General features: G+C 55.0%; 7 protein-coding genes across 7 annotated transcripts; all 7 read right to left on the reverse strand.

The window, feature by feature from the left end:
- Window positions 1-104: 104 nt before the first annotated feature.
- On the reverse strand, window positions 105-872 carry LY79DRAFT_171249 (uncharacterized protein). The gene has a single exon (XM_060551215.1). It carries the CDS (start codon window positions 785-787, stop codon window positions 212-214), a length of 576 nt encoding a protein of 191 aa, XP_060415044.1. The 5' UTR covers window positions 788-872; the 3' UTR covers window positions 105-211.
- Window positions 873-5,153, reverse strand: LY79DRAFT_684878 (cytochrome b5-like Heme/Steroid binding domain-containing protein; the record flags this gene model as incomplete). Its single annotated transcript, XM_060564637.1, has 8 exons — window positions 873-1,408; window positions 1,477-1,728; window positions 1,784-2,056; window positions 2,118-2,951; window positions 3,117-3,870; window positions 4,116-4,133; window positions 4,196-4,559; window positions 4,642-5,153. 8 exons carry the CDS (start codon window positions 5,151-5,153, stop codon window positions 957-959), a joined length of 3,459 nt encoding a protein of 1,152 aa, XP_060415045.1. The 3' UTR covers window positions 873-956.
- A 1,179-nt stretch (window positions 5,154-6,332) lies between these two features.
- Window positions 6,333-9,474, reverse strand: LY79DRAFT_589537 (cytochrome b5-like Heme/Steroid binding domain-containing protein; the record flags this gene model as incomplete). The annotated part of the gene is given in 6 exon segments (XM_060561047.1): window positions 6,333-6,832; window positions 6,912-6,939; window positions 6,951-7,261; window positions 7,388-7,621; window positions 7,700-7,972; window positions 8,085-9,474. The coding sequence occupies 6 exon segments, from the start codon at window positions 9,472-9,474 to the stop codon at window positions 6,333-6,335; spliced, it is 2,736 nt and encodes a 911-aa protein (XP_060415046.1).
- A 537-nt stretch (window positions 9,475-10,011) lies between these two features.
- LY79DRAFT_513529 (uncharacterized protein) lies at window positions 10,012-10,401 on the reverse strand (the record flags this gene model as incomplete). Its single annotated transcript, XM_060554503.1, has 1 exon — window positions 10,012-10,401. One exon carries the CDS (start codon window positions 10,399-10,401, stop codon window positions 10,012-10,014), a length of 390 nt encoding a protein of 129 aa, XP_060415047.1.
- Window positions 10,402-10,460: 59 nt separating this feature from the next.
- Window positions 10,461-11,060, reverse strand: LY79DRAFT_513652 (uncharacterized protein; the record flags this gene model as incomplete). The annotated part of the gene is made up of 1 exon (XM_060554518.1): window positions 10,461-11,060. The coding sequence occupies one exon, from the start codon at window positions 11,058-11,060 to the stop codon at window positions 10,461-10,463; it is 600 nt and encodes a 199-aa protein (XP_060415048.1).
- A 946-nt stretch (window positions 11,061-12,006) lies between these two features.
- LY79DRAFT_589540 (ABC transporter) lies at window positions 12,007-15,525 on the reverse strand (the record flags this gene model as incomplete). Its single annotated transcript, XM_060561048.1, has 3 exons — window positions 12,007-12,065; window positions 12,135-15,091; window positions 15,374-15,525. 3 exons carry the CDS (start codon window positions 15,523-15,525, stop codon window positions 12,007-12,009), a joined length of 3,168 nt encoding a protein of 1,055 aa, XP_060415049.1.
- A 4,472-nt stretch (window positions 15,526-19,997) lies between these two features.
- On the reverse strand, window positions 19,998-22,518 carry LY79DRAFT_513634 (uncharacterized protein; the record flags this gene model as incomplete). The annotated part of the gene is made up of 2 exons (XM_060554515.1): window positions 19,998-22,042; window positions 22,098-22,518. 2 exons carry the CDS (start codon window positions 22,516-22,518, stop codon window positions 19,998-20,000), a joined length of 2,466 nt encoding a protein of 821 aa, XP_060415050.1.
- Window positions 22,519-23,433: the final 915 nt, after the last annotated feature.

Raw genomic sequence — 23,433 nt, forward strand, 5'->3', positions numbered from 1 at the left:
GAACAGCCTGTGTTAGGATTTTCAAAGTCACGCAGAAGTACTGAGTTTTCCTATTACAAAGACGGAATTCGTGAGAGAGATGACAGAAGAGCACTGTGATTTATATGCGGAAGGCCTTCGGTTGGAATTACACTCGAAACCACGTACAACCGCTTCAAACAGAAACACCGCCACAGGTTTCCCATAACAGAACTTCATAACACCTTCCAAATCACCGTCGTTTCTTGGCTGGTCTCTCGTCCACTTTGAATCGTAGCCTTCTCTTTGGTATTCGCTCCATTTCTACCCGTTCCTCACTGTGGGAGTTGGACGATAGATGTTCCGGCTTTCCTTTGATATTGTCCGCTGGCTGGCCTTTACGTCGGGTTGCATCTGCGTCACCCATTGGACCTTTTGATATGGCCTCCACAGACATGAGCTTTCTTCTCTTTACCTCCTTGTCATCGTTTCGACGCCTAAACTCTGAGCTCAGTCTTCCAAACTGCTTCATTGTTGGGTTCGATACACTTGAAAATTTTCGAGTCGATGCGTTTGTTTCAACTTTCTGTCCAGAGCATCCTCCTGTGTCCTCATTTGTCTTGTACTCGTGCCGATTCTGATATTCAAGATTGCTCATAAGGCTTTCAAGTTGATTGCGTGATGGGGAGGGTTTGAAGATATCTTTCTTTTCGAAGTCTTCTTCTTGCAGGCCCTTCAGAGCCCGGCGAGCAGTGCTGGGATAAGGAGCGATCTCGTCGTCGCGTGGGGTCTTTTTCTTCTTTGGTGGCTGGTCGAACCAGATGGGCATCTTATAATGAACTGGAAGGAGCCCAATCAGCACTTGTTCGATTGCTCCGTGGCTAGTGTACTACTCACGAGGTGCTTGTCTCTTTGAATTCCAGTTGACAACGCGCCCTCCGCCACCGCCAAGTCGCTTTTTCTTTACTAAAACAGCGCAGATAAGGCCGTGGCAATTCTCAATCAAATAGGACTTGAGATCTGTATTCTTCACGATGCCTCCCAGATACGGTCTGAATCTGGCGTAGTTGGGGTTGAGTGAACCAAATTGCATAGCAGCTGGATGGAGTGTGCTTAATAGAGTGATCAACACCAAAGCACGGGGGTAGAAGCATACCGGTTAGGTCATAGACCATATCGTCAGCGGCAACGAAAGAATCATTTTGCAAGTTTCTGATCTCATCCACCTGACCGTCAAATGTTCGAAGCTCCTTCAACTCAATTTCTGGCAAACCTTGTCCAATTCTCTCAACGGTTGCTACAACGTAGCCTCTCAAGCGAGCAAATTGGAGCAGTGGCGTTTCGTCTCCCTCTTCGAGCTTCAGATCTTGTGTGGCATCCATGCCCAAGTATGGCGAGAGTTGATGCACGAGGTCGACGTACTTGCTGTGCTCATCCGAGTCTTTGAGTGCTAGAAATGTTCCCCTGTTAGCAGATAGAACTTGAACCAAACATCGTATTGCAAATGATATGCTTTACCTTGCACTGAGTAGATGCTCCTGTCCAATTTGATCTCATGGGGAAGAATGAGACCTTTATTCGCTAAACCCTCGAACTCGTCCTCTTGATATTCCTGCCGTTGCTCAATCAGGTTTCCGATGCAGAGTTCTTGTAACTTCGAAATGATGAGTTCACGATTCTCTCTGTGATATTGATCGAACAATTCAGTACAATCTCGTCCGGCATTCTCAACCAAGGCCCGGAGCCCTCCCGGATGCAAATCGGCATAATCTCAAACAAGTCAGCTATGGAATTGAGAATGCTTTGCGCACCACGGCACACTTACTCGTGATGTCGTACACCCTCTTGTCAATCGAGATGTACATGCCCGTCTCCCTGAATTCGTGTTTGCGAAGCGATCGCGGGGTGAAATTACGAAGAGAATGCCGGTCTGTTATCGCTGCAGACTTGCTCGCCACAATGCCAACCCTCCAGCTCGACAGGGACTTTCTGATTTCGAACAGACTGTACCCTTCGTCTCGGAGCTTGCGAGATGGATCGCCCCCGGGAGCGCTTTTCAGCAACTTTGTCAGTCTTGGTTCCGACAGACATGTAAGGTCTACAGAGATTAGCATGGCTCTCTCTCTCGAATACTTTACAAGTACGCGGGGTGCTCTTACGGGTGACGTCAAAGACACTGCGGTGCATCTTTATCCAAAACGGTCTTCCATCTTTCCCATCGCCCAAGGCAATGTCTTCGGGTCGCAGGACGCGCACCACTCTTGCTATCGCCAGAGCAGGATGGCTTGCATCATAAAGTCTTTGCGCGGCGTGGCGCGTCAGCTGCCTCCCATAGAACGTCCGCTTGGTCAAGAGAGACAGCCCACTTGTTGTCACCCCGAGGGACCGACAAACGGTGGAACATCTGTATACGTCCAATTCAAACCCGTCTTCGACCAGGACCAGGGGCTCGTTCAGCCGTTCAGAGTGGTCGTATAGCTCGGCAATGGTGAAATAGGGAACATGATGTCGACGAGGGCGTTCCCCAGACTTGAACGGCGCGCCTGCCAGGCCCGTCATCGCGAAGAATGGCAGGTTATCGGTCTGCATGGAGATGGCAGGGTCTTCCCCACGCAGCACCTCACCGGCAGCATCCTCGTACCCCATCGCGGACGGCTGTTTCCAGTTCTTCCCTACCGCCCAGAATTCCAAGATCCCCAATGCCCTCCCGTCTTCTGTCGTCCCGGGATAGGGCGGCATGTCGAAGTCGAAGTCCAGCCACGACATGTAGTCGTTCTCTCGGCTCGCCTCGATCTGGGCTTCCATGCTGACGCACGCGGCTTCGAAAGCCTCCTTCAGCCCAGCGGGCCGGATACAGAGAAGCTCAAAGGTATCGAACGCGGTCCTTGCCAGACAGACGGCCCCCAGCCGAGTTCTTCGCACTGACGACGGCACTCTCTCTTGCGTATGCCTCGCTCCCAGCTGGATCTCGGGATACTTCCATCGATTTTCTTCTGCTCTTTGTATGGTGTCAATTGCATCTTTCTCTTGAGCTGCGCTGATGCGAAGGCTCCTATTCAAGGACCAACGGGTTGTCACAAGGCCTCTCGGATTTTTAGTTGGCGTCGTCTTCGCCACTCTTCCGGGCAGGGATGCATATAACAAGTAACCCAACGCACGCCAGAACCACACTGTGATGCCAACCCTAAGTGGCACATCCTGATAAGAGGCAGGGACAAATGTCCCCAGAGATCCATCTGGGTTCATCCCCACTTGGAAGGGATATATCCAGCGGTCGAGGATTTCTTGTGCATCAGCTTCGTGTCGATCGTTCTTCCGAATAAGCGCAACGTCCTTCAGCCAGCAGAGCTCCTCGCGGTACCTCCGCGCGTTCCATGGAGTGAGCTGCCACATGGCGAACATGTCGGAGAACCACGGGCGGATCTCGCGGTACTTCTGCCGCCTTGCATGCAGTTCCCTCGCTAGAAACTTGATTGACTTTTCGCAAAACGGAGGGGGTGCGAAATCAGACACCCACCGAGTCGTGGTGTCTCTCGGATAGAGGTAAGGCCTAGGGTATCCGTCGTTGCCCAGAACAGTCGTCGCTGAAAGCATTTTGGGTATTCTGAGGCAGACGGGCCCGAATTTGGCCACCAACTGGTCCCAGAAACCTTGGGACGAAAGACACTGCTGCCACAATGCCGGTACAGGCCATTTCGTCAGCAGAGCTAGGGCATCTCTGGGTTCGTCGAATGTCGATTGGTAATCTTCCCAATATAGAGGCCATTCCGTAAATCCCAAGATCAGAGTTGCGCCAGTTGTTGTGTGGAAGTACTCGGCGGTCTCCTCTGTGGTGACTAACGAAATTTTGCCGCCGAACGTTGCTTTCTCCCACGATTGGCCGAGTTCCGCCTGATGTTCGTAGGGACCGAACTGTGCTATGGTTGGCTGTTTGAAACTTTTGGCATGGTCTAGATATCAGGGCTTACAAGTTCGAGGTTTCTGTGCGGCTGTCCCAGGGCATATACCACAGCTCCATTGGTTCTGTGGCACAGAAAGATTGCATGCTAAAGGCCAGGTCAGGTGCCACCCATAGTGAGCAAGTATACATCAAGCAGTTTATGGGCAAATGGGCAAAGACATCAAATCCTGATGCTATGGCAAGGAGGGAGCCTCACCATGAGTTCATGTACAAGCTTGGCCGAGACAAAGTCAGTATAAAGCTCCCGGGGTTATTTGGGGGGAAACCGGATCTTACCGTATCAGCCAGGTTGGTCATCGCCGTCTTTCTTGAGTTCTCCGTTGTCGTCGGACTCATGATCGTTTTGATTTCAAGAATGTCGATGAAGATAGCGATTGGCCCGGTCAGGGATCCGTTCACGGAAAACGTCAGCCCATGAGTGGTCCCGGAGGGTTCGTAGAACGCCTGAGTGGACTTGTCGTTGAACGACCATTGCAGCTTTTGGTCCAAAAGACGCGACAGCACCTCGATTGTGTCCTCTGCCGTGAGGAGCCAGGGCGGAGAGGATTGCATCCGCCAGACATTGCCCCACTGGCCGGAGCCGAGGGGCACTTCTTTCAAGGAGGATGTGAGGTTTCTCGCGTTAACGAGCGCTTGAAACCTGGAAACTCGTGTAAGCTGACGCATTCATGGGGTTATATCTGTGTGCTATGGATCTTGAAAGTGTTGAAGCGCGCACGAACACGTACCAGGGTGTTAGAAGACAACTTCTGAGCATTTTTTCCGCAAGTTGGATGGCTTGCCGTAGCACCCCCCAAACTGCTGGGTCCTGGGCGCTCCAAAGGTATTCAGTAGTCCATTCATTTGACCAGTTGGGAGGCACGGTGAAATCGATAACCCAACGGTCTCTCGCCCAGAAATGGAACCATGTCCACTCCTTCACCTCAATCGGGTTCCCGGCTAGCTGTGACGCTTCATCTTCGGCAGTGTAAACTTCAGGCTTGGCAAGGACTGCGGCTTCCCACGTACGCAGGCCGTATTGCTTGTTGATCTGCTGTACCTCCGAGATATAGAGATCGTCGAGCTGAGGTGGAGTTGGTTGGGGGACTTGGCCGGGAGATGGATCTTCGAGGTCAAGCGTCACGGGATCGATGTCAGGGTACACCGGATCGATCCACGAGAGGCCATCTGTTCTTCGGGGTCGCGGCTTGCCTACGCAGTAGTATCTTGCCCAACCCTTGGTGGGGATGGACATCTTGACTAATAGGGTCAGCGGCCGATCAATGTATAGCCTCTCCGCCAGGGAATGTGCTAGCAAAAGATGGAAATGATGATACAAGAAGAATGTTAGGATGGTGGTAATAATACAGGAAGAACTACAGTACCGGATAGTCTCGTGGCAATTGCGGCGAGCACAAGTAGAAAAGCATAAAGTTATCTTGCCGAGCAGCCTTGGTCTATTGACATGGTGTCCCAAAGAGTAATCAATCATGCCGAGGCTAATTACAAAGAAGTCATTGAACATGTTGTGTAATAGATCGGATTGACATTTGCAACTCTGAACGCCTGCCAAGATGTCATTCCTCGGAGAACAATAGCTCAACTAGAGATCAGACGAAAGAACATGGAAGGGCGTCCATGGTCTCGGGTTCCTAAATAGACTGAAAAAAGGCTGAAAGGAGCCTTGCCTTGACTATCGTATGATTGCATTTCAAGCTTGTCTAACGTTTCGCCCTGCATAAAACCTCCGCATCCGTCAGAACAATAACATGGAACAAACTCCCTTGGACTTGTTAAAAGCCTTCTGAGGGCACGTTGGGCTTTGTCAAGGCACAACAAGCAGCCCCCCTGCGTCCGCGGTTATTATTAACAAACAATTCTTCCTCAGGGCAGTCGTTTATGCGTAACCCAAGTCTCAGACCAGCATTCTCGGCCCGCTGGATCGTTCTCTGCCGGCGAGCGCCGGGCGGATCAGGCCAGGGCACCGGATCCGATGATACCATGGGTGGGGCCGACTACACGTCGTTGCCCGGCGTGAAAGTCAGCCAGAGAATACTCTGTAGTTTGAGTTGCAGCAAGTATGAACACAATTTTCTTGAAAGAAGATCAGTCGAGAACAGCAGAGAGCGCGTCCTTGAAAATATTCTAGAAAAGTGTTCACGTCGGCCCAGTCACCGAGGCGAGAAGAGCAGATTTCCTCCTCAATGCACCAACTCTGCGTGGTTCGCTGGATCTCTCAGATCCTTGATCAGTTTTCTATTCGCGTGGTTTTGCAAAAATTATATTGAACTCTATCGGAACAGCCAATGTTATGAAAAAAAAAACCCCCCCGAATCGATATGATGAACCTGCACACACTCCACACAAAGATCAGACCCCGGGGGTTCGTAACCCTGCAAAAGCTGACCATCCATTATCAATAAATTCTGCATCCTCACCAGCCTAATATCTTCCTTTCATGTCCGCCCGCACCCGTCCCCAGTTCCGCTGGAAACCCCATCTGCTCCAGGGTCGTCCTTGCCGCTATACGACTCGTGTCCATCGGGTTGTCAATCGGGTCATCCTTCGGCCCATCCGGCGATTCGTCCATTGGTTCGCCCGATGGCTCGTCATTCGCAGCGTTCGGAGGCCCTGAATCGATGAGCTTCGGGGACGGGTATCCAGTACCGGTGTTATTGGTCTTTTGCCGCTTCTTCCTGAGCCGGTGCAGCGGCCGCACCGTGAATGACGCCGGCGCTGGGGTCGGCATCGCCATGGCCGCCGAGCTACCAGCCTGTGGGACGGGCTTTGGCGTAATGGCCGGCGTCCGCCTGTAAGACGTCTTCCACGCGATGGGCTTTTCTACAGAGTCGAAGCCGCGCTTGGGAGTGTGGAGCAGGCCGATGATACGATGCGAGCAGTTTTTCATGAGTAAATCGATCAGGTCCCTGTCATCTACCACCATGGAGTCAAGACGCGACCCAGCCCTCGACTTCAACTTTTCCAATATCGGGGTCGGACTGCTGTATCTCACCAACGCTGAATCGCAATGGCTTGGTCAGCTGGCGAGCACCGGAGGCGGCAGGAGGGAAGAGGGGGAGGGGGGTGGGCGCTCACAAGTGACGTTATAGACGATGCAGTCGCTAGACACCCACGACTCGTTGAATCCGTCCGGCCTTTCTTTGCCGTCCATTTTCTCCAGAACCTTGGGACTCATGTAGGGGAGTTTGTTCGGCGGGCGGCCCATCTTGGCGACGATGAACCAGGGAGTGTCCCAGAGCCGAAGGTACGCCTCGGAGGGGTTCGGCTTCTCCATGTCGGCGGTGCCGTCCGTACCCCAGTAGCCGTCGAGCAGGTCGAGAATCTTGTTGTTCGCATCGATTTCTGGCGTTAGGCCCAGCCGGTTAGCTGAGGGGCACTTAACTGTCTCATCTCACTCACGATATGTGGCCAGTCGGCATGGCTCCCACTTCTGAGAAAGGGCGAGGGCTTTTCAGGCTCTGAACTCACTGTCTTTGCTGTAGATGTAGTTCCGGATGCAGATCTCGGTGGGCGGCAGCGTCAAGACCGTTGCGAACCGCTCCTCTACGACTCTCCCGATCTCCAGGGTCTCCAGGTGTTGGTGAACATCGAAGCCAAAGTCCGTCATGGGGCTGCTGTGGAACCTGTCCCAGACGCTCGTCGCATCCGTCCCGGCAACCTGGGCGATGATGGACGACCCGCCGGGGTGCAGATCTATAAAGTCTTTCCGTCGCATGTGAGTATTCGTCCGCTCAATGTCCGCGGTCAATGAAGAGGTGGACAGGACGGACTAGTACTCACTTGTGAAATCGTAGACCTTGCCCCGGATAATGACATAGATCCCGGTCTCGCGGGTCGTGTGCCACTTGACCTCGCTCGCCGTGAATATGTGATGCATCCGATAGAGTACTTCGGGTTCTTTCTTCTGGGCCCAGCCGATCCTGTATGGGCGGAGGGCTGCTTGAATGACATCCGGGTGATACCCCCGGTTGACGGCCTCGGCGACGGGGTCTTCGTGGGAGGCCTCGGTGAAAATGACTTCCAGGTCCTGCAGCTCCGGAAGGAGTTCGACATCTGCCACCACAGCTTCCATCAGCATTTTCCCTTCATACTAGAGCTTCCTTTTTTCATTTTTCTTTCAGTCTTCGATCGTCTGGGAGGAGTTTGTATCTTGCCGGAAACCCACTTGTCACGTCATACACATCCTCTCCGGCCATTGCCCATCGCGGCCTCCCCTCCTTTCCGTCGTTGATCCTGACGTCCTCTTTCCTGCGCACCGCCGCGACGTAGCCGAGGGGACGCTCCCTACAAAACCGGTTGAGCCACACTTGGCTGAGCCTGTCGAGACGGGCCGCCCGACACAAGGGCATTTGAACAGGCTGCGTAATGTAGGCTCTCGCGGCCTTGGTCCACGACCCGCCCGCCAGGAGGTCGGACACGTCGTAGATCGCCATTTCCCGCCCGGTCCACATGCAACACCACTGGCTTGTGCCATTGAGCCTCTGGTGGTCGCCGACCTCGCCGGAATTATAGTATGGGATCCACGGCGCCGCCGCCGCCGGCCCTGAGGTCGCGATGAGCGTGGTGGGGATCGCCGGCCGCGCAATGGCCCCCGCCGGTATGTCGGCGTCCACGCCTTCGCTCTGCTGCTCCATCTGCTCCCTCGGGCGGAAGAAGGCTGACACCTGGTGTTCCGCTTCTCCGGAATAGCGACGCAGTAAGTGCCACGTCCCGGGGCTCCAGTCGAGCCGCGCGTCGTCGAGGGGTCTCTGGTCCATCTGCCGCCTCAGCAGCTCCCATTCGCGCTCAAAATCCCTGGCGACCGGGGTGGAAACAAACCCCAGCACTTGCCAGCGGCGGAAGGCCAGTCGCGCGTTACTCATGCACAGCTCTCTGTCGTGGCTGGGAGTGGCGTCGTCATACAGTGTCCTGATCCTCATCGCGTCCGCCGCCGCCTTCCCCCAGTTCATTACTTGGTCCAAGAACGCGAGGTCGCCGGCGAAGGTGGGCCTCAGGGCCGGGCGCAACCTGTCTGGGTACTCGACGACGCCGTTGACCCTGTATGTGATGGTCCCCGTCCGGACGGGTAGCACCGCCTGGGCGAGGAACCCCATGGCGTGGTAGAACATCTTGGACGTCCTCGCCTTCTCGGGCCGGGCTGCCTCCAGGTCGGATAGCCGGTTGTGCGGCTTTAAGAGCTTATTGATGAAATCATTCGCATTGGCTTCGTGCTGGAAGGAGTGGCCGCAGAGCGTTTGCGACAGCAACCTCAGCGCAGACCGCAACATTGTCTCGGCGTACAAAGTCCTGGACCAAAAGGCGTACTCTTGGGCGTACCACGGCCGCAGCCTCTTCAGGTCGAGGCGCCTCTTGCGCAGTCTCTGCGCCACGGTCTTCATGCTCCGGTTGAGCTCTCCGTACCTCGAGTATCTGTATGGCTGGCCCATTATCTTAGCGGGCCGCATCTGCGCCTCCCCGTTGCTCGTCTCAAACCGGCCCTCGCAGACCCACGTCCACCGGAGGCTGGGAAAGCCGTACTTTCTGACATGCACGTCCCAGAAGTCGGACGTCGTCATCGCGCAGGGGACGATGGCGGGGATGCCCAGCGGCACGTCGAGGAAGGGGTTTTCGGGGGCCCAGCCGTCGTACCTCCAGTGTAGGCTATTCGCGCATGTTTCGGGGGTCATCCCCTGCATACCGATGTATTGAATACGGTCGTTCAAATTCGGCCAGTGGTTTTTGGAGGTAGTACCAAACACGGCCGACTCGAAAGAGTAGCCCGCCTCTGCCCACCTTTCCTCTTTGAAGAACTAAATCACAGTCATCAGCCAGAAAAGGGGGCGAGGGTCCAGGAAACAGGGGAACGCGGCAATCCAACCTACAAGCTCGCGTGCCATACAGCGCAAATCCTTGTTTGACCTGGGCATCTTTTCGTGAAAATAGCCAGAGAGCGAATGCTGTTGTACTTTAGCCAAGCGTTCTTTTGCGTCATCCCAAGTACCCATGCGGGGGGGGGCTAACATACCGACAGCTCGTGGAGCATCTGCGAAACCGACGGATGGCACGGTCAACAATAATCTCGACGAAAAAGTTTGAGGGGGAGAGAAGCGATGTTATAGACTCACAACATGGGCCATCCCAACCGCACATTGCCTCCCCTCTGGGTCTCCGCGCGTTTTCTCCCGGAACACCGGCTCCATCCATGTCAGCGTCAGCGTCATGAAGCGAGACAAGCGCCCGTCCTTGCCTTGGATGACCCCCGTCTTGCCGGTCACGCCAGCGTACTCGTCCGGCATGTGGAAGCCCCAGAAGATGGACTCGGCGAAATCGTCGAGGGCCTTGCAGGCCTGCTCCCTGCTGGGACGGGCTTGGGGCGGGACGGGGACGGCGCGGTGGACGACGGTGTTGTCCCAGGATTCGATGTGGTTCCCGCAGGAGACGGGGCCGCGGGTATCGCGGGCTTGTGGATCGAGGAAAGTCGCCAGCCTGAGTAGCCACGTCATTTGGTCTGATTCTTTAACCCTGTTCAAAGTAGGTAGGTATGCAAAAACCGAGGGGAAACTCACCACTCCTGGTCCACAGCCTCGCTAAGGATCCGGTTCGCGATCTCTATGACCCTGCTCAACTTCGTCCAGTCCTTGTCATTGCCGATATCGACCGACAGCTGCTTGGGATTCGGGTTAGAATAGCTCGCCCACCTTTCCCTTCGGAAGATTTTGAACCATTTGGTCTCGTCCACTTCCACGAAGTCCCGTTCCATCCACGGGCGCGGCGTGACGGTCGGCATCTTGTGGGTGGGAAACAAGGAGGCCCCGCCTTGCTCGTCGTCGATGCTGTAATCATCGCTGTCGTCGCCGCTCGTAGACGCTCCGCTCGTGTCCTCCTCGTTCTCACTAGAATCCGCGCTCCCGTACCCCGAAAGGCCCTCAGGCATCGCCGGGCGCGGCGTGTACGGCTCGACCTCTTGCAGGATCCGGGACTCGTGGGCGCGGAGCCCGCCGAAACGCAGCAGCTGGATGCTCTCCGCCCAAAAAAGCATATCGAGCTGAGAGGTGCCAGGTTTCGGGAGGGGAGTATAGTCGCAAAAGTCGCCATCATCGGCGTCCAGCTCTGGGAGCTGGGTTGGTAGCCACCACGGATCGTGGAAGGGCTCTAGTGCCATGGTTTCCTAGCCGGTGTCAAAAAGACGACAATGGGCCCTCGTGCGGAACTTTGGAACCGTGTCCCAGCTGTAAGTGATATGATAAGGTATGGCGGATACGCCTGAGTTGACACGACATTAACAGAAACGGCAGTCAATTGTCATCCGAGGCTCAGTTAGCGTGTCCGATCCGGCGCTTGACGTCCTAGATGAGGAAGGCTACAGGCCATTACTGTGTGTGATAAAACCAGTCCATCGACCGCATTTTGTGCTTTGTATCCCTGACTTGGTAGGATCAACACTTTTAGAGAATAATGGACGGATCAAGGGGGGCCAAACTGCCGCTGAATGTAGGCCATCCTCTGAAGCCATTGTCAAGGGAGACTTCGTGTGTTACCATGGGGGCCCTTCTCAGTCCTGACGGGAGGTTAGAGTTGAAAGTTGTCGGCACGTCAATCGGAGGAAGACAAACGATAGGACAAAGAAGGCCATACGCAGCTGAGGTAGTGATGTGTAAAAGGAAGGTATGGTTAGTCAGCGAGCTGAAATGGAACTGCTTTTCATCCAATTGTCATACAAACAAGCGACCTTCCGTACTACGTCAAGGATACTACAATTGAAGGGCATTCAGCATCGTGGACAAACGGCATCAATAATCGTATCGTGATGGAAGATCCAAGTTGAAGTGTCTATGGCTTGTATTGCCGTCTATTTACTCTTTCTACTCTCTTATTCTGACCCCTAATTCCCTGTCGCCAGGAACCTATCTCCTCGCCCGCGGGATCCTCCAATCCCACAGCGAGTGGTCATTCCTCATCCGGCGGTTTCATTTCAAAGGGGAATCTCATGGGTGATCGTCAAAGAAATCATAAACAGGCCCGTACCATGCAACCCGCGTTACCGAAAAAAAAAAGACTTTTGTAAGGCTTGTGACAAATGGAAGGAAAGCGATCTCGTGGCGACTCGTTTAGATGTCGTCCTCGTCGGAGAAAACCTCCTCGCCACGCTTGCGGCGGGCCATGCGCTCTAGAAATGAAAGTCAGCAAATCTGTCACATCAAAATCATCAGGTGAATGGGTGGAACTCTCAACTTACCCTTCTTCTTCTTGCGGAGCTCGGAAGACGTCAGCTTGGCCTTCTTCTTGGTGCTGACGATCTTGTTGCCCATGGCATCGAACTTCTCCTCCTCCTCAGCGTCGTCACCCTTAAGACGAGGACCAGAACCCTGGCCCTGGACCCAGTTGTGACCTGAAGGAGTCATCTTGCCGTCCATGACAGCCCAGACCTCCTCAGTGATGTTCTTGGTGAACTCAGCAGAGTGAGTAATGATGATGACACCACCCTCGAACTTCTTCAGGGCCTTGGACAAGGCACCGAGAGAGTCACGGTCGAGGTAGTTGGTGGGCTCGTCGAGGACGATCAAGTGAGGGCGCTGCCAAGAGCAGGCGGCAAGGACAACCTTGACACGCTGGCCACCAGACAGACCGCGCATGCGGGAGTGGGAAACCAGCTCGGCGTCAAGGCCGAAGTTGGCGCAGTGGCTCTCAATCTCCTTGCGGACCAGAGGGCGGAACTGACCAGAGGCAAGAGCCTCCTTCATGTCGACATCAGCAACCATCTTCTGGTGAGAAGCCAGGAGCTCGTTGCGGGGCAGCCAGACGTTGTCAGCGGACATCATGGGAGTCCAGCGCTCGTTCTTCTGGCCAACGTTGTCGCCGATGGCGAAAGAGCACTCGTACTCGTAAGAGTTCTTGAACTTTCTGCGGGCGTTGATGCCAATGATGCGGCGCTGAGTACCCTCGATCTTGAAGATCTTGTTCATGGCCTCCTCATCAGCATCGGTGATGATCTTGTTGGCACGGTCCATCGTCTCACGATCCTCACCAGTCTGGAAACGCCACTGGATGTACTCAGAGGGTGTCTTGTCCAGGTGGTTATCGATGTGGGCGAAGGCGTGCTGCTTGATGTAGGCGATACGGATGTTCTCGTGCTGGTAGATCTCACCCTGGGTGGGGACGAGCTCACCGGTGAGAACGTTGATGAGGGTAGACTTGCCAGCACCGTTGGGACCGATGACAGCAATACGGGAGCCGAGAGAGCACTGGAAGGAGATATCCTGGATCTGAGGCTTGCTCGTACCGGGGTACTGGAAGGACATCTTGCTGGCACGCAGAATGGCCTTGGCCTTGGTCTTGACACCCTCAAGGAAACCGGGCTCGGGGAAGGTGAACTCCATCTCGGAGTCGCTGAGCTCGTAGTAGGACTTGGCAGCGGGGTTCTTCTTGACGAACTCCTTGAGGTTACCACGGTAGCGCTTGAGCTTGAAACGCTCGTAGTGGACAATGTGCTGGCAGACGTTGTCGAGGAAGGCAGAGTCGTGGGAGACGATGATGGACGTGCAGGGCGAGCTGCAAAGGTAGTCCTCGAGCCACTTGACGTTCTTCACGTCCAAGTGGTTGGTAGGCTCGTCGAGGAGCAGGATATCCGGGGCCTCGAAGACGGCACGGCACAGAGCGAGCTTCATCTTCCAACCACCAGAAAGGGCGGAGATCTCACCCTTGATCATGCCGTCGGTGAAGCCGAACTCGTTCAGCTTGGCCTCGACGTCGGTCTGGGAGGTCTCGACACCGGCATCCTGGAGCTTCTTCATGGTCCAGTCGATGGTGGTCATCTCAGTGTCAGCAGAGTCAAGGTCGTGCTCGACGAAGACGGTCTTGACCTCGGACTGCTTAGGGAAACCTTCAACCTGCTCGTTGTTGATGGCACGCATGAGGGTGGACTTGCCGGAACCGTTGGGACCGCAAAGACCGTAGCGCTGACCACGCTTGAGACGGAGGTGAGTCTGGTTGAGAAGAATCTTGGCACCGTAGGCGAGAGAGAAAGTGCAGTTGCAAAGGTCCTCACCCTCTTCATCATCGGGGTCGACCTCGGCCTCGTCGGCGGCACCAGGTGAAGCACGCTTGCGGAAGTCGTCAACAACCTTCTGGGCATCCTCGTCACCAACAACGACGGAGATGTAGGGCTTGAGGGCCTCGGTCCAGACAGCAGACTCAATCTCCTTCTCGTCAATAAGCTGTCCAGCGATGCTGGCAGCGTACTGGAGAACGATGTCAAGCTTGTCGACCTTGGACTTGTACTTGGAGGGGATGGACTCCTTGAGCTTGGGGAGAACGACGTCGAGGTCGGAGTCGTGGCGGACCTCGGGAATCTTGCCGTCAACGACGTTACCGACACGGGTGAGGGTGTCGAGAGCCTGCTTGGTCTTCTCACGAGCTTCGGGGTCGGCCAAGTTGTCGTAGTTCTTCTGGAGACCAGGCATCATCTTGGGCAAGAAGGGAGCGACAATGTTGGGGTCGTCGACGAGCTTGCACATGTTGTCGACAATGACGGCGGACTTACGCTTGATGGCAGTCTCACGCTCGGCGAGACCACGGTCAAGCAGGGGAACCATGAGGGCAAGAGTGGGCTCCTGAACCTCAGTGACGAAGGTGGTGGCACCGAGCAAGTGGACAGTCTCGGGGACGTTCTCAGGCTTAGCGATACACTTGATGAGCTCGGGGATGAAGCGCTCGATATCACGGTTGACAATGAGCTGGCAGATGGCCTCCATGGTCTTGTAGGCGCGCTCCTTGACCTCCTTCTTGGTGTCCCACATGGATTCGGAGACGACGGGGATCAAGTCGGGGACGCGGTAGCCGACCTGGGCGGGGGCAGTGCGGATGACGGTCTCGAGGACGTCAAGGGCAGCCATCTTCTCCTGCCACTTCTGGGCCTCGAGGAGGGACTTCTTGACGGGCTCGAAGATACCCTTGACGGCGTTGGGGTTGATGGCCTCAGCGATGGCGAGGGCAGCCTGGGTGGCGGCATTCTTGACACCGGTGATCTTGTCGCCAGCGGCGGCAAGGACATCGGGAAGAAGAGCGACGAGGAAGGGCTCCACGTGGGCAGAGACCTCGGAGTGCTGGGCGATGGAGGTGATGGCAACGGCAGCCTTCTCACGGGCGGCAGCGTCCTTCTTGTTGTTGAACAGCTTCCTCAAGGCCTCGATGCTCCTGCGGGGAAATGCTTGTCAGTGCTGATGCTCGGAAAAAAATTTGTGTGGGCACCAAAATAGCTCGCCGCTGAGTGGCCAGGATCGGCCGTCTTGTGTTGCAGCGGGTCGGTGGGAAACCCGACCAAGGGGTGAGATGCGAGGTCGGACGGGGAACAAGGGGAAAATTCTTAATTTTTTTTTTTTGGAGAAAAGCCCCCGAGGCCGTGGACACGGTGGCTCGGAGGCTGTGCCCCTGAGAATTTGCAGGTTTGGGCTGTATGGAAAAGTGGCTGTAACTTACTTGGTGGGAACATCCTGGTCCTCGATGCGGCCGTTCATGAAAGAGGCCAGAGCAGCAGAAGACTCCTTGATCTCGGCAGCCTCCTTGGAGATGGTGAGCTTCTGCATAAGCTCGTCCAAAACCTTGACAGACTGGGCGTTCTCGGAAGACATTATGGCGGTTGGTATTATGTCGATCGGGAGGAGTGGTTTGTTGAGAAGTATTGTAGAGGAAGAAAACTCGCTTGTCTGAACGTCTAACGCGTCTAGATGCAAAGTCTATGCTCTATCGTAACCGAAGAGGCGACGGAAGAGATCGGTTTGGAGGATGGGAAGGCCCGCGGGAAGAAAAGACGACTGGAGGATCGCTGTTCTTCTGCTCTAGATGGCGCTTCGGAGAGAATTCGTCTCTTGAACTTCTTGCGAAGGCGGGGGTTTGATCAGGGCGAGATTCGCTCTTAATAAACCGTCGCAGACAGGAGACGGAAGAAAGTTGAAATGATTGAGTGGAAATACGTCCGGAGGAAGACGAACAACCAAGAAGAAAGGGAGTGGGAGGTTTGGAGAGGAAGAGGTTCAAGAGTAGGAAGAGAGGAGGAGAAGGAAAAATAAGAGAAGAGAGGAGGGGTGAGGGCGGCGGGCTGGAGATTTTTATCTCTAGCGTAAGAAAAAAAAAATGTTGCGTCCTGGCTTTGTGTTATCAGTCCTTGGTAACAAGTACAGGACACTCTCTGGTCGCCTCCCGTCCCCTCCTTCTTCTCCTGTACAAGGTACCTACTTGTTCCTGTGTCTACCTAGGCACTAGGCAGTATGCACGGATAGGTACTTCTTGGATGGCAGCGTGTCCCTCCTTGATTTCTTGTCACATTTGTCACTTTGTGCCCCTCCTTCCCCCGTTGTCCCGCCGCCCGCCATCGTCGCCGCCTTCCCACCAAAAACTTTTTTTCCCTCCCCTTCCTTCCTTTCCTCCTTGCCAGTAGAAAATTGTGCCCCTCCTCTCCTTCCTGGCCCGGCGACGGCGACACTAGCGGCAAGAGTAGCCCCACCACAGGACGAAAAATCAGAAAGTGCGGAAACCTCTCCCCTCCTCCCCCTCCTCCCTTCCTTCCCTCTTCTGCCCACTGACTGACGGAGGGGAGGTGCGTGCCTTGTCTGACTGGGCGTGGTTGGGTGTCGCGGCGTCTCCTGGCGAGTAATGCCTTATCGGAGGGGTTCAATTCCTTATCTGACCCCGCGCTAGTCCATAAGTGGCTACGTGGGAAGGGCGGTGAGTGGGAAAATGGCCGTTCATGCACCAATGCATTCCCTCCAGCCCATTTGGACGGCCCTGTATTTTGTCCTTTTTATTTTTATTTTTCATTTTTTATTCCTGCTTAGTTGTCCTCGGCTAGGAGATCCCCGTACAGAGCCGACCATGCTGTGGTGTTGGTTTCCGTGATTTCCAGCTGCAACAGTATTTTTTCCTACAACGAACGCCATCAATATGTGACAGTCCTTCGAGTCCTGCGTAGTTTTACCCAGCACCGAGGCAAGCCATCTTGGACTTGCTTTCCTTGTAGCTAGCCTTGTGACCCTCAATTATCGGAGCATAGGGATCGGCGCTGTGCCAGACGGAGCAAGCCTCCAAAATATCCCATTTCCCGGTCGTCGTCGTCCCTGCACTGGGCGTTGCAGACTGGAAGCCCCGGTGACGACGTTCGGACCATGCATGCAGGCATTGTTTCTCCCCGGCTTATCCTTTGAAGCTGGCATGGCTGGCCTTGCCTTGGCACCTTGCCGTCGATGGCAAGGCCCACGGTGGCGGGCATTCACGTCGTCAGCGTAATCCGTGGCTCGGTTCAGTTCTTGATAAGCCCTGTCTTATCCCGTGTTTCTACATAGTCTAGGCAGTTAGAGTATGGGGAAAGAGGCAAAAGGGGTGGGTGAGACGGCCATCCTCCATGTGTAACCGCCCGTCCCCTGTCGCTCTCAGGTTGCCTGAGTCATCTAGGCTGGGGGATGGAAATATCAGAAGGGCACAATGTCACTGGTGGCCGTGTTACTGCGCTGCGGTGGACAGGGACAGATCTCACAATCCACCCCCTTCGCCTCGGCTTCGCCACTCGGCTCACCTCCTTCATAGGGACTGAGGTACCTATCCAAGGCGGTCTTGTCTCTGCGATGTCCGGACTGGTTTAGTGGCCAAGGGTTTCGGCAAAGGCATATGCGAGGAACGGCGCTAAAACCCCTCCAACAAATTTTGACTTTCCCATGGGGAACGTCCCTGGATTTTCTGTTTTTTTATTTTCCTTCACTTATTCTAAACCTACCAGAAAGTTTTCCCCCCTGTTCCACATGTATCATATTCGGGTACGACGACTGCCCATGTGAAAGCGACTCGTCTCATCTTTTCCCGCTTACGTTTGGCCCGACATCACCATTATCAAAGTTTTTCTCGAAGCACCTGTGGAAGCAGGCAGTGCTCGTCATAGCCAGCTGGTATTGGGTTCTCTGGTGTTCCGGACCATTCGGACCGTCCCTTTTTGCCACGGCCTGCCCGATTTGTCCTTGAATCGTTCAGACGCCGTGGCCGTCACCTCGCACGTCCGAGTCCGTCTGGGCCTTTGTCTGCTCCTTCGTGCTGGCTTACTGCCCCCAGTCTCATCTAGTACAGATACGTACAAGTTGCATGGCAGCGAGGTCGAGGATTGGTGGAGTGCCGATGGGGCGTTGTGGTCCAGACTATCAAGCATGCTGCCCATTGAGCCTGGCCCTTGAGGCTAGATGGATCGACGAATCTGGCTGAATGTCTTGAACCGCCTGGGCTGGACAACGGCATTAGCCTCCGTGTGTCTTCGCCCCTGAAAACATTCCTCGACAGTAACAGCTGTATGTTCAACATCGGGGTTCAGATTAGAGTCTCCTGAACTTGACTGCCTCTCATGCTGGTTATCCACACTACCAGAAGTCGAGGCACAGCGAAATGCTCTCAGTATGTGTCTCACCTCCCCTTGCCACCGCCTTTTTACACGTATTCCGGTAGACAGCTGTAGAAAGAGCATACTACTGCCATCTAGAAACATACAGCAGCCATTAGCTGAAGGGAAAGCGGAGTGGCATAGTCGTCAACAGATGCCGGCTTTCACTCCCCAGCAACCGTCCCAAGAGACGTCGTTGATATTAAGATGCCCGCGATGTCGTCGTCTTATCGATACGATACGTTCAGGCCTACAAATGGCGGGGTGTGTGTGATACGCACCAGCCCATTACGCGCGTCTCTCTCGTTCGCCAGTGCGTTGCTCCTCTCTCCACGACGGCGCCAAAATACTCCACAAACTCGTGGGGCACCCCCCGTTGGAAATTTTTTCTTCATCATCGCCCGGTCTTCGAGGCTCGTCATCTCTTGGCCAGGGCAATGGAAACTAGCATGGGTCGCACGCCCTCCCGCCTTCTTTGCTGACGTGTGGACAGAGACAAGCATGGTTGGAGACCGTGGCAAGCCCCGGGCCTCGTCGAAATGCAATGCTTGAGATGCGGGCTTCACATGCTAAACCAGAGTGTCAATGGTTCCTCTACATCAAGCAAGCGGCGAAGGGAAGAAAAACAAAAATAGGAAGGGGTTTCCCACTTTGCAGTCCGAAGCCGTGTTACCTCAGGCTTCCATGGTTGGCCATGCGAATTGTTAGTGATTTTTGCTTTCGAACTGTTAGTCTCGGCCTTTGTTCGGGTATTCTCCGATTGGCTTCCGGATTCTCCTTCTCCCAAGGCCAATCCGGGTCTCGGGGTGACGTTGGACCCTTCCTTCACTCTGTTCCTGCGGCATGGTCCAGCCCGGCGTGTTTGACAATATGAATACTGAACCAGCGCATCCATACACACCCGTCCAGATCATTCCGAATATACTGCTGAGCAACTTTGAGGGACCACGTCAGACCATCATAGGCCCTTCAGGCCTCACATCATGGACATTTGAGTCGCAACGGTCCACCTTCGGCAAGTCCAAGCCGGGACGATAAACATTTCGGATGCGGCCATCGTTGGAGTTTAAGCTGCGCGGCCACGAGCGCTCGCCCTGCCAACTCTACTGCTAAGGGTCCGGCGAGATCCACGAGAGTTCCTGCAAGAGTCAGCACCCACCCTCTCACTTCCTCAACACTCTGTGACGTCCGCTGATACTTTGATCCCGCAGTACCCGAAACCATGAGTCGACGTAGACCCGACCACCGACACCGGCCTTCCTCCCAATATAATCCTGACAACAACGCAACGAGGCGAACTAGCCCTCGTCTGGGGTTCTCCGGGTTAGATCTCCAGAGTAACGTTGCCGCCTTCATAGATATGAAGCAGGCATGTCCCGGCGAACGGCGCGCAGGCTTTGGAACCCGTCTTCCTCCGCGCACGTGACGTATCCGAACTTCACATGTTCTGAGAAGACCCGGCACGGATCGATACTACACGTTTACACGCTTTCGAGACATTGGAGGCATTCAACCACACCCCAGCCTAAAAGAAGCATTCAATTGTGGCCGTTAACCACAGAGCAAGCATCAATGACGCTGGGGAGCACAGGATATCGATAATCATATCAATTACAAGTGGGGATACACAGCTACACCCATACGTCGAATTGAGCTGGGTCAGCTCGTCATAGGCGACACGCGATAAGCTTAGAACATGAAGGTTTCGGGTCGCCAATCGGGTTCTCGATCCAAGGCATCTTGATCCAAACCAACATCAAGCGCGGATATCACCTTGGTCTGCGGCCTGGCCACCGCTCCGGTCGCCTTGAACGACGACGGAACATTGGGCCTCGCTTTCCCGAAGCCTGTTCCGGCGACGCAGCCACCACCGTTCCACGCTGAGTTGGCCGCGGCTTTCCAGATCTCCCTCACGTCACTCAGCATACCCAGGGTCCAATAAAGGCGACAATCAGCCGGCTCGTTGACAAACTGAGCTGGAATACCGGTGTTGATGTCGTTGCGCAGAATCTGATCGCGAACGTTAAGGCTCGCAACGGTGCTTCTTTCGAAGGGCAAACTGGTAAGCTGCGACAGGGATGCCTCCTGCTTTGAGGACAGGTTCGTGTAACTCGTATCCATGAGTGTGCGTGATGCTTCGAAAATACCCTCGAAGGTGAGGATCTGGGCTCCTTTTGTGCCGCCAACACCCTGCATGAGTCCGCCATTGGGCCTGCCGCCCATTACAATCGTTTTCACATTCCCTTGGCTCTTCATCGCGGACGCGAAGACGGAGCAAGTCGAGGCGCAGAAGCCGTCTGTCAGGAGGACGATGTCTCTAGACTCGAAAGGCTGGGTGAAGTTCTTTCGGCTCCCATACCCGGTGATATCAATGCCGAAACCGACAGTGGTCGTGAGGCTGTCGTTTAGGTCATTTCGGATGAGAGCCGTGTATGCGTCGCCTGCCCACGTCCACGGTGCGAACTTGGCTTCGAAGGACTCGAACGGCTGGTTTGTCATGTTCAGATCCGTGCGGTAATTCCACACGTTGTGCCATAGTGACCGAATTGCCGTGCTGTTTCGATCACCGGGTTCAATGTGGTCGCCCGCGGCAGAATAGCCCTCCGCCATCGTCCGGAATTGATCGTTCAGTCTCCAGCGCGTGAACGCATCCTGCTCGATGTGCGGGAAGAACTGACGAAATAGGTCGCTTCCTTGGAGGACATAGCCCCCTGGGTTCATTTGTAGATCGACGATGATCCTCGACTTTCCTGCTTTTTTGCAGGCTTCGAAGAATGAATCGACGGACTTCTGGAAGATCTCGCTGCTTTTCACGGCGAAGTGGACAACGTTGAGGATCGCCACATCTTCAAACCCTTCGCTGTTTAGATAGTAGCCCGATACCGCGTTGTCGTAACTCTTCACCACGGGTTCCGGGTACTGTCCGAGCTGCACCACGCTTCTCCTGGATGGTGCTGTCGGAGCAGCAGCGCCGCCTGGCGAGACCGACCGCCCCGGTGCAGGCACACAGAATCTTTGATAAAACGACTCGCCATCCGTTATGTTGAAAAAGGGCTCCTGGATGGAGGCAACGTTGGCGGCGGTCCTGACCTCACCCGTGGTGTACTCCACGGTCGTGTTCTCGCCAGGATACAGATAATTGTGCCACCCCATCTTTTGGAACGTCCCCAGGGTGCCGAACCACTCTATGGCCTGGGAGTAGAACATTTCGTTGTAAGCCGCGTCCGGGTCGTGGCAGGTTGACGCCCGGTCGGTGAGGCCCTGGACGAATGCCGAGGCGCTGACGCCATTGATCCGCAACACGGTTGTGGCATTGTTACCGACAGCCTTGACCTCATCAAAGATCTTGATGACGGGCGTGGAAAAGGGGTTCTTGGCATACGACACAAGCGGGAAGGGCCGGCTGAACCGGAAGACGCCGGTCAACGCGTCCGGCAAGAAGGCGAAGTGGCCGTCGCGGGTCTTGGCGGTCATCTCGAAGAGGTCCTCCTGGAAGTCCAGCTCGCCGCTGTACGCGTCCGCGACGAGCCTCTCCCGGACCTTCTGCAGGTGCCCGACGGGATCGAAAGGCTCGGGCTCGTATCCTACCGGCGGGTTCTTGAGGTACGCGAGATTGGACTGCCACTCGAGGTAGGGCCGGATGGCGTCGACGAGGGTGATGGCTGCTTCTTTGTGGAGTGGCACCGACCTGAGGCAGTCGTGGGCCAGCTTCGCACTCACACTCGGATTGGGATCTAGGAGGTGTATCAGCATCAAATGCTTGGAGTTTGTGACATGGCCGTCACTCACTGGCAGCCGCCACTTCCTTGGCCCAAAACTCGCTGATGATCGCGCAGGGTTCCCCCGTAGGACGCTCGCCGCCGTGCGCAGACGTCGAGGTCGGATTGACCATCGTTGTCGTCACAGTGACAGACAAAGGCCTAGAGGTGCTGCTAGCTTCTGTAACCCTAGGCGCGATACACGAGCACGCGCTTGACAGCCTCGATGACGCCACCGGGCCCGAGGCACCGCTGCAGTTCTCGGAAGCATAGTCTGGGACAGAGGTATTAGCCGCCGCCAGCGGGCGGGTGAAGGTCGCGCAGAAAGCCTGTGCAGAGGCGAGGCGGCCTGGAGTCTGGGTCGCGTTGAGGGCGCGAAGGCAGTTGTCTTCGGCGCAATGGGCTGCCGCAAGCGATACTCCCGAGAGGAGGAGAAGCAAGGCGACGGTCATCGCGAAGGGGAGGGGGACGCAAGGAGTTTGGAAGAACGAGTGGTATGACAAGGCTATGCTGCTTTTAGGAGGCGAGGGTGGGCGAGTATATCCGAAGGGAGTAAGAGATGCTTCCAACAATGGGCCTCCCTTGAGCCTTTTGATGGCTACCCGCTGCCGTTCTTTATATCGACCTTTCAAGCATTCATCATGTTGTGGTTTGGGACTTGGGACTTTGGAAGCTTTGCTTTTGGCTACCTAGACTAGGACAACATGTCGAGGGTCACCAGGTGGTCAGGACGACCACTTTCCATATGACGGTGTATCCGCAATCTCTCAAGGTGGGCACATGGCCCCTACTCTTGCTTTTGTTTGGTGTTTTGCTGTTCTTTCTTGCCAGAGAACAGACTGTTGGGTGTGACAAGATGTAAGGTGGGTAAGAAGTAGTTCTGGTCTGGTCAGACGGACGGATGAGAACTACAAGGAAGGTAGCTCGAGGGCGTTCTCCAGACCAGGAAGGTGGTTGGCATCTCAAAGCAAGCAGGCACGGCTGTCTGTTCTGCTGTTGACCGAGTGATATGTATTACTTGATCATTTCTCTGCAGGGAGATACTATCACTTACACAAAACTGATCGACCGCAAACGGCCAAACAGAGGCAGTTTTGCGTCTATTTCCGCAGGGTACAGGACCATCCGATACTGGCACCAGATATTAGCAACTGCTACAGTGCGCAAACCCTGACAAACGGGTTTTGTCTTTGTTCTAGCAGCACTTGATACAGACAAGCCATTGCAGCTAGTTCCGTCGGTCCAACTTTGAATGTTTGCCGGTCCAAGTCCCGTCGCACTACGTCTTTCGCAAGTCTTGGGTGCCAGGTGCAATATTTCTCGAAATGATGACACGAGTAAGGGTAGGCTCCCAGTCCTATACCTGT

Source organism: Colletotrichum navitas, assembly GCF_030913465.1.
Source record: "Colletotrichum navitas strain CBS 125086 chromosome Unknown LY79scaffold_23, whole genome shotgun sequence".
In the NCBI taxonomy this organism is placed as follows: Eukaryota; Fungi; Ascomycota; class Sordariomycetes; order Glomerellales; family Glomerellaceae; genus Colletotrichum; species Colletotrichum navitas.

Bases quoted from the DNA above. Each gene is read 5' to 3' on its own strand.
- LY79DRAFT_171249 (XM_060551215.1), bottom strand. From the start codon at position 787: ATGCCCATCTGGTTCGACCAGCCACCAAAGAAGAAAAAGACCCCACGC.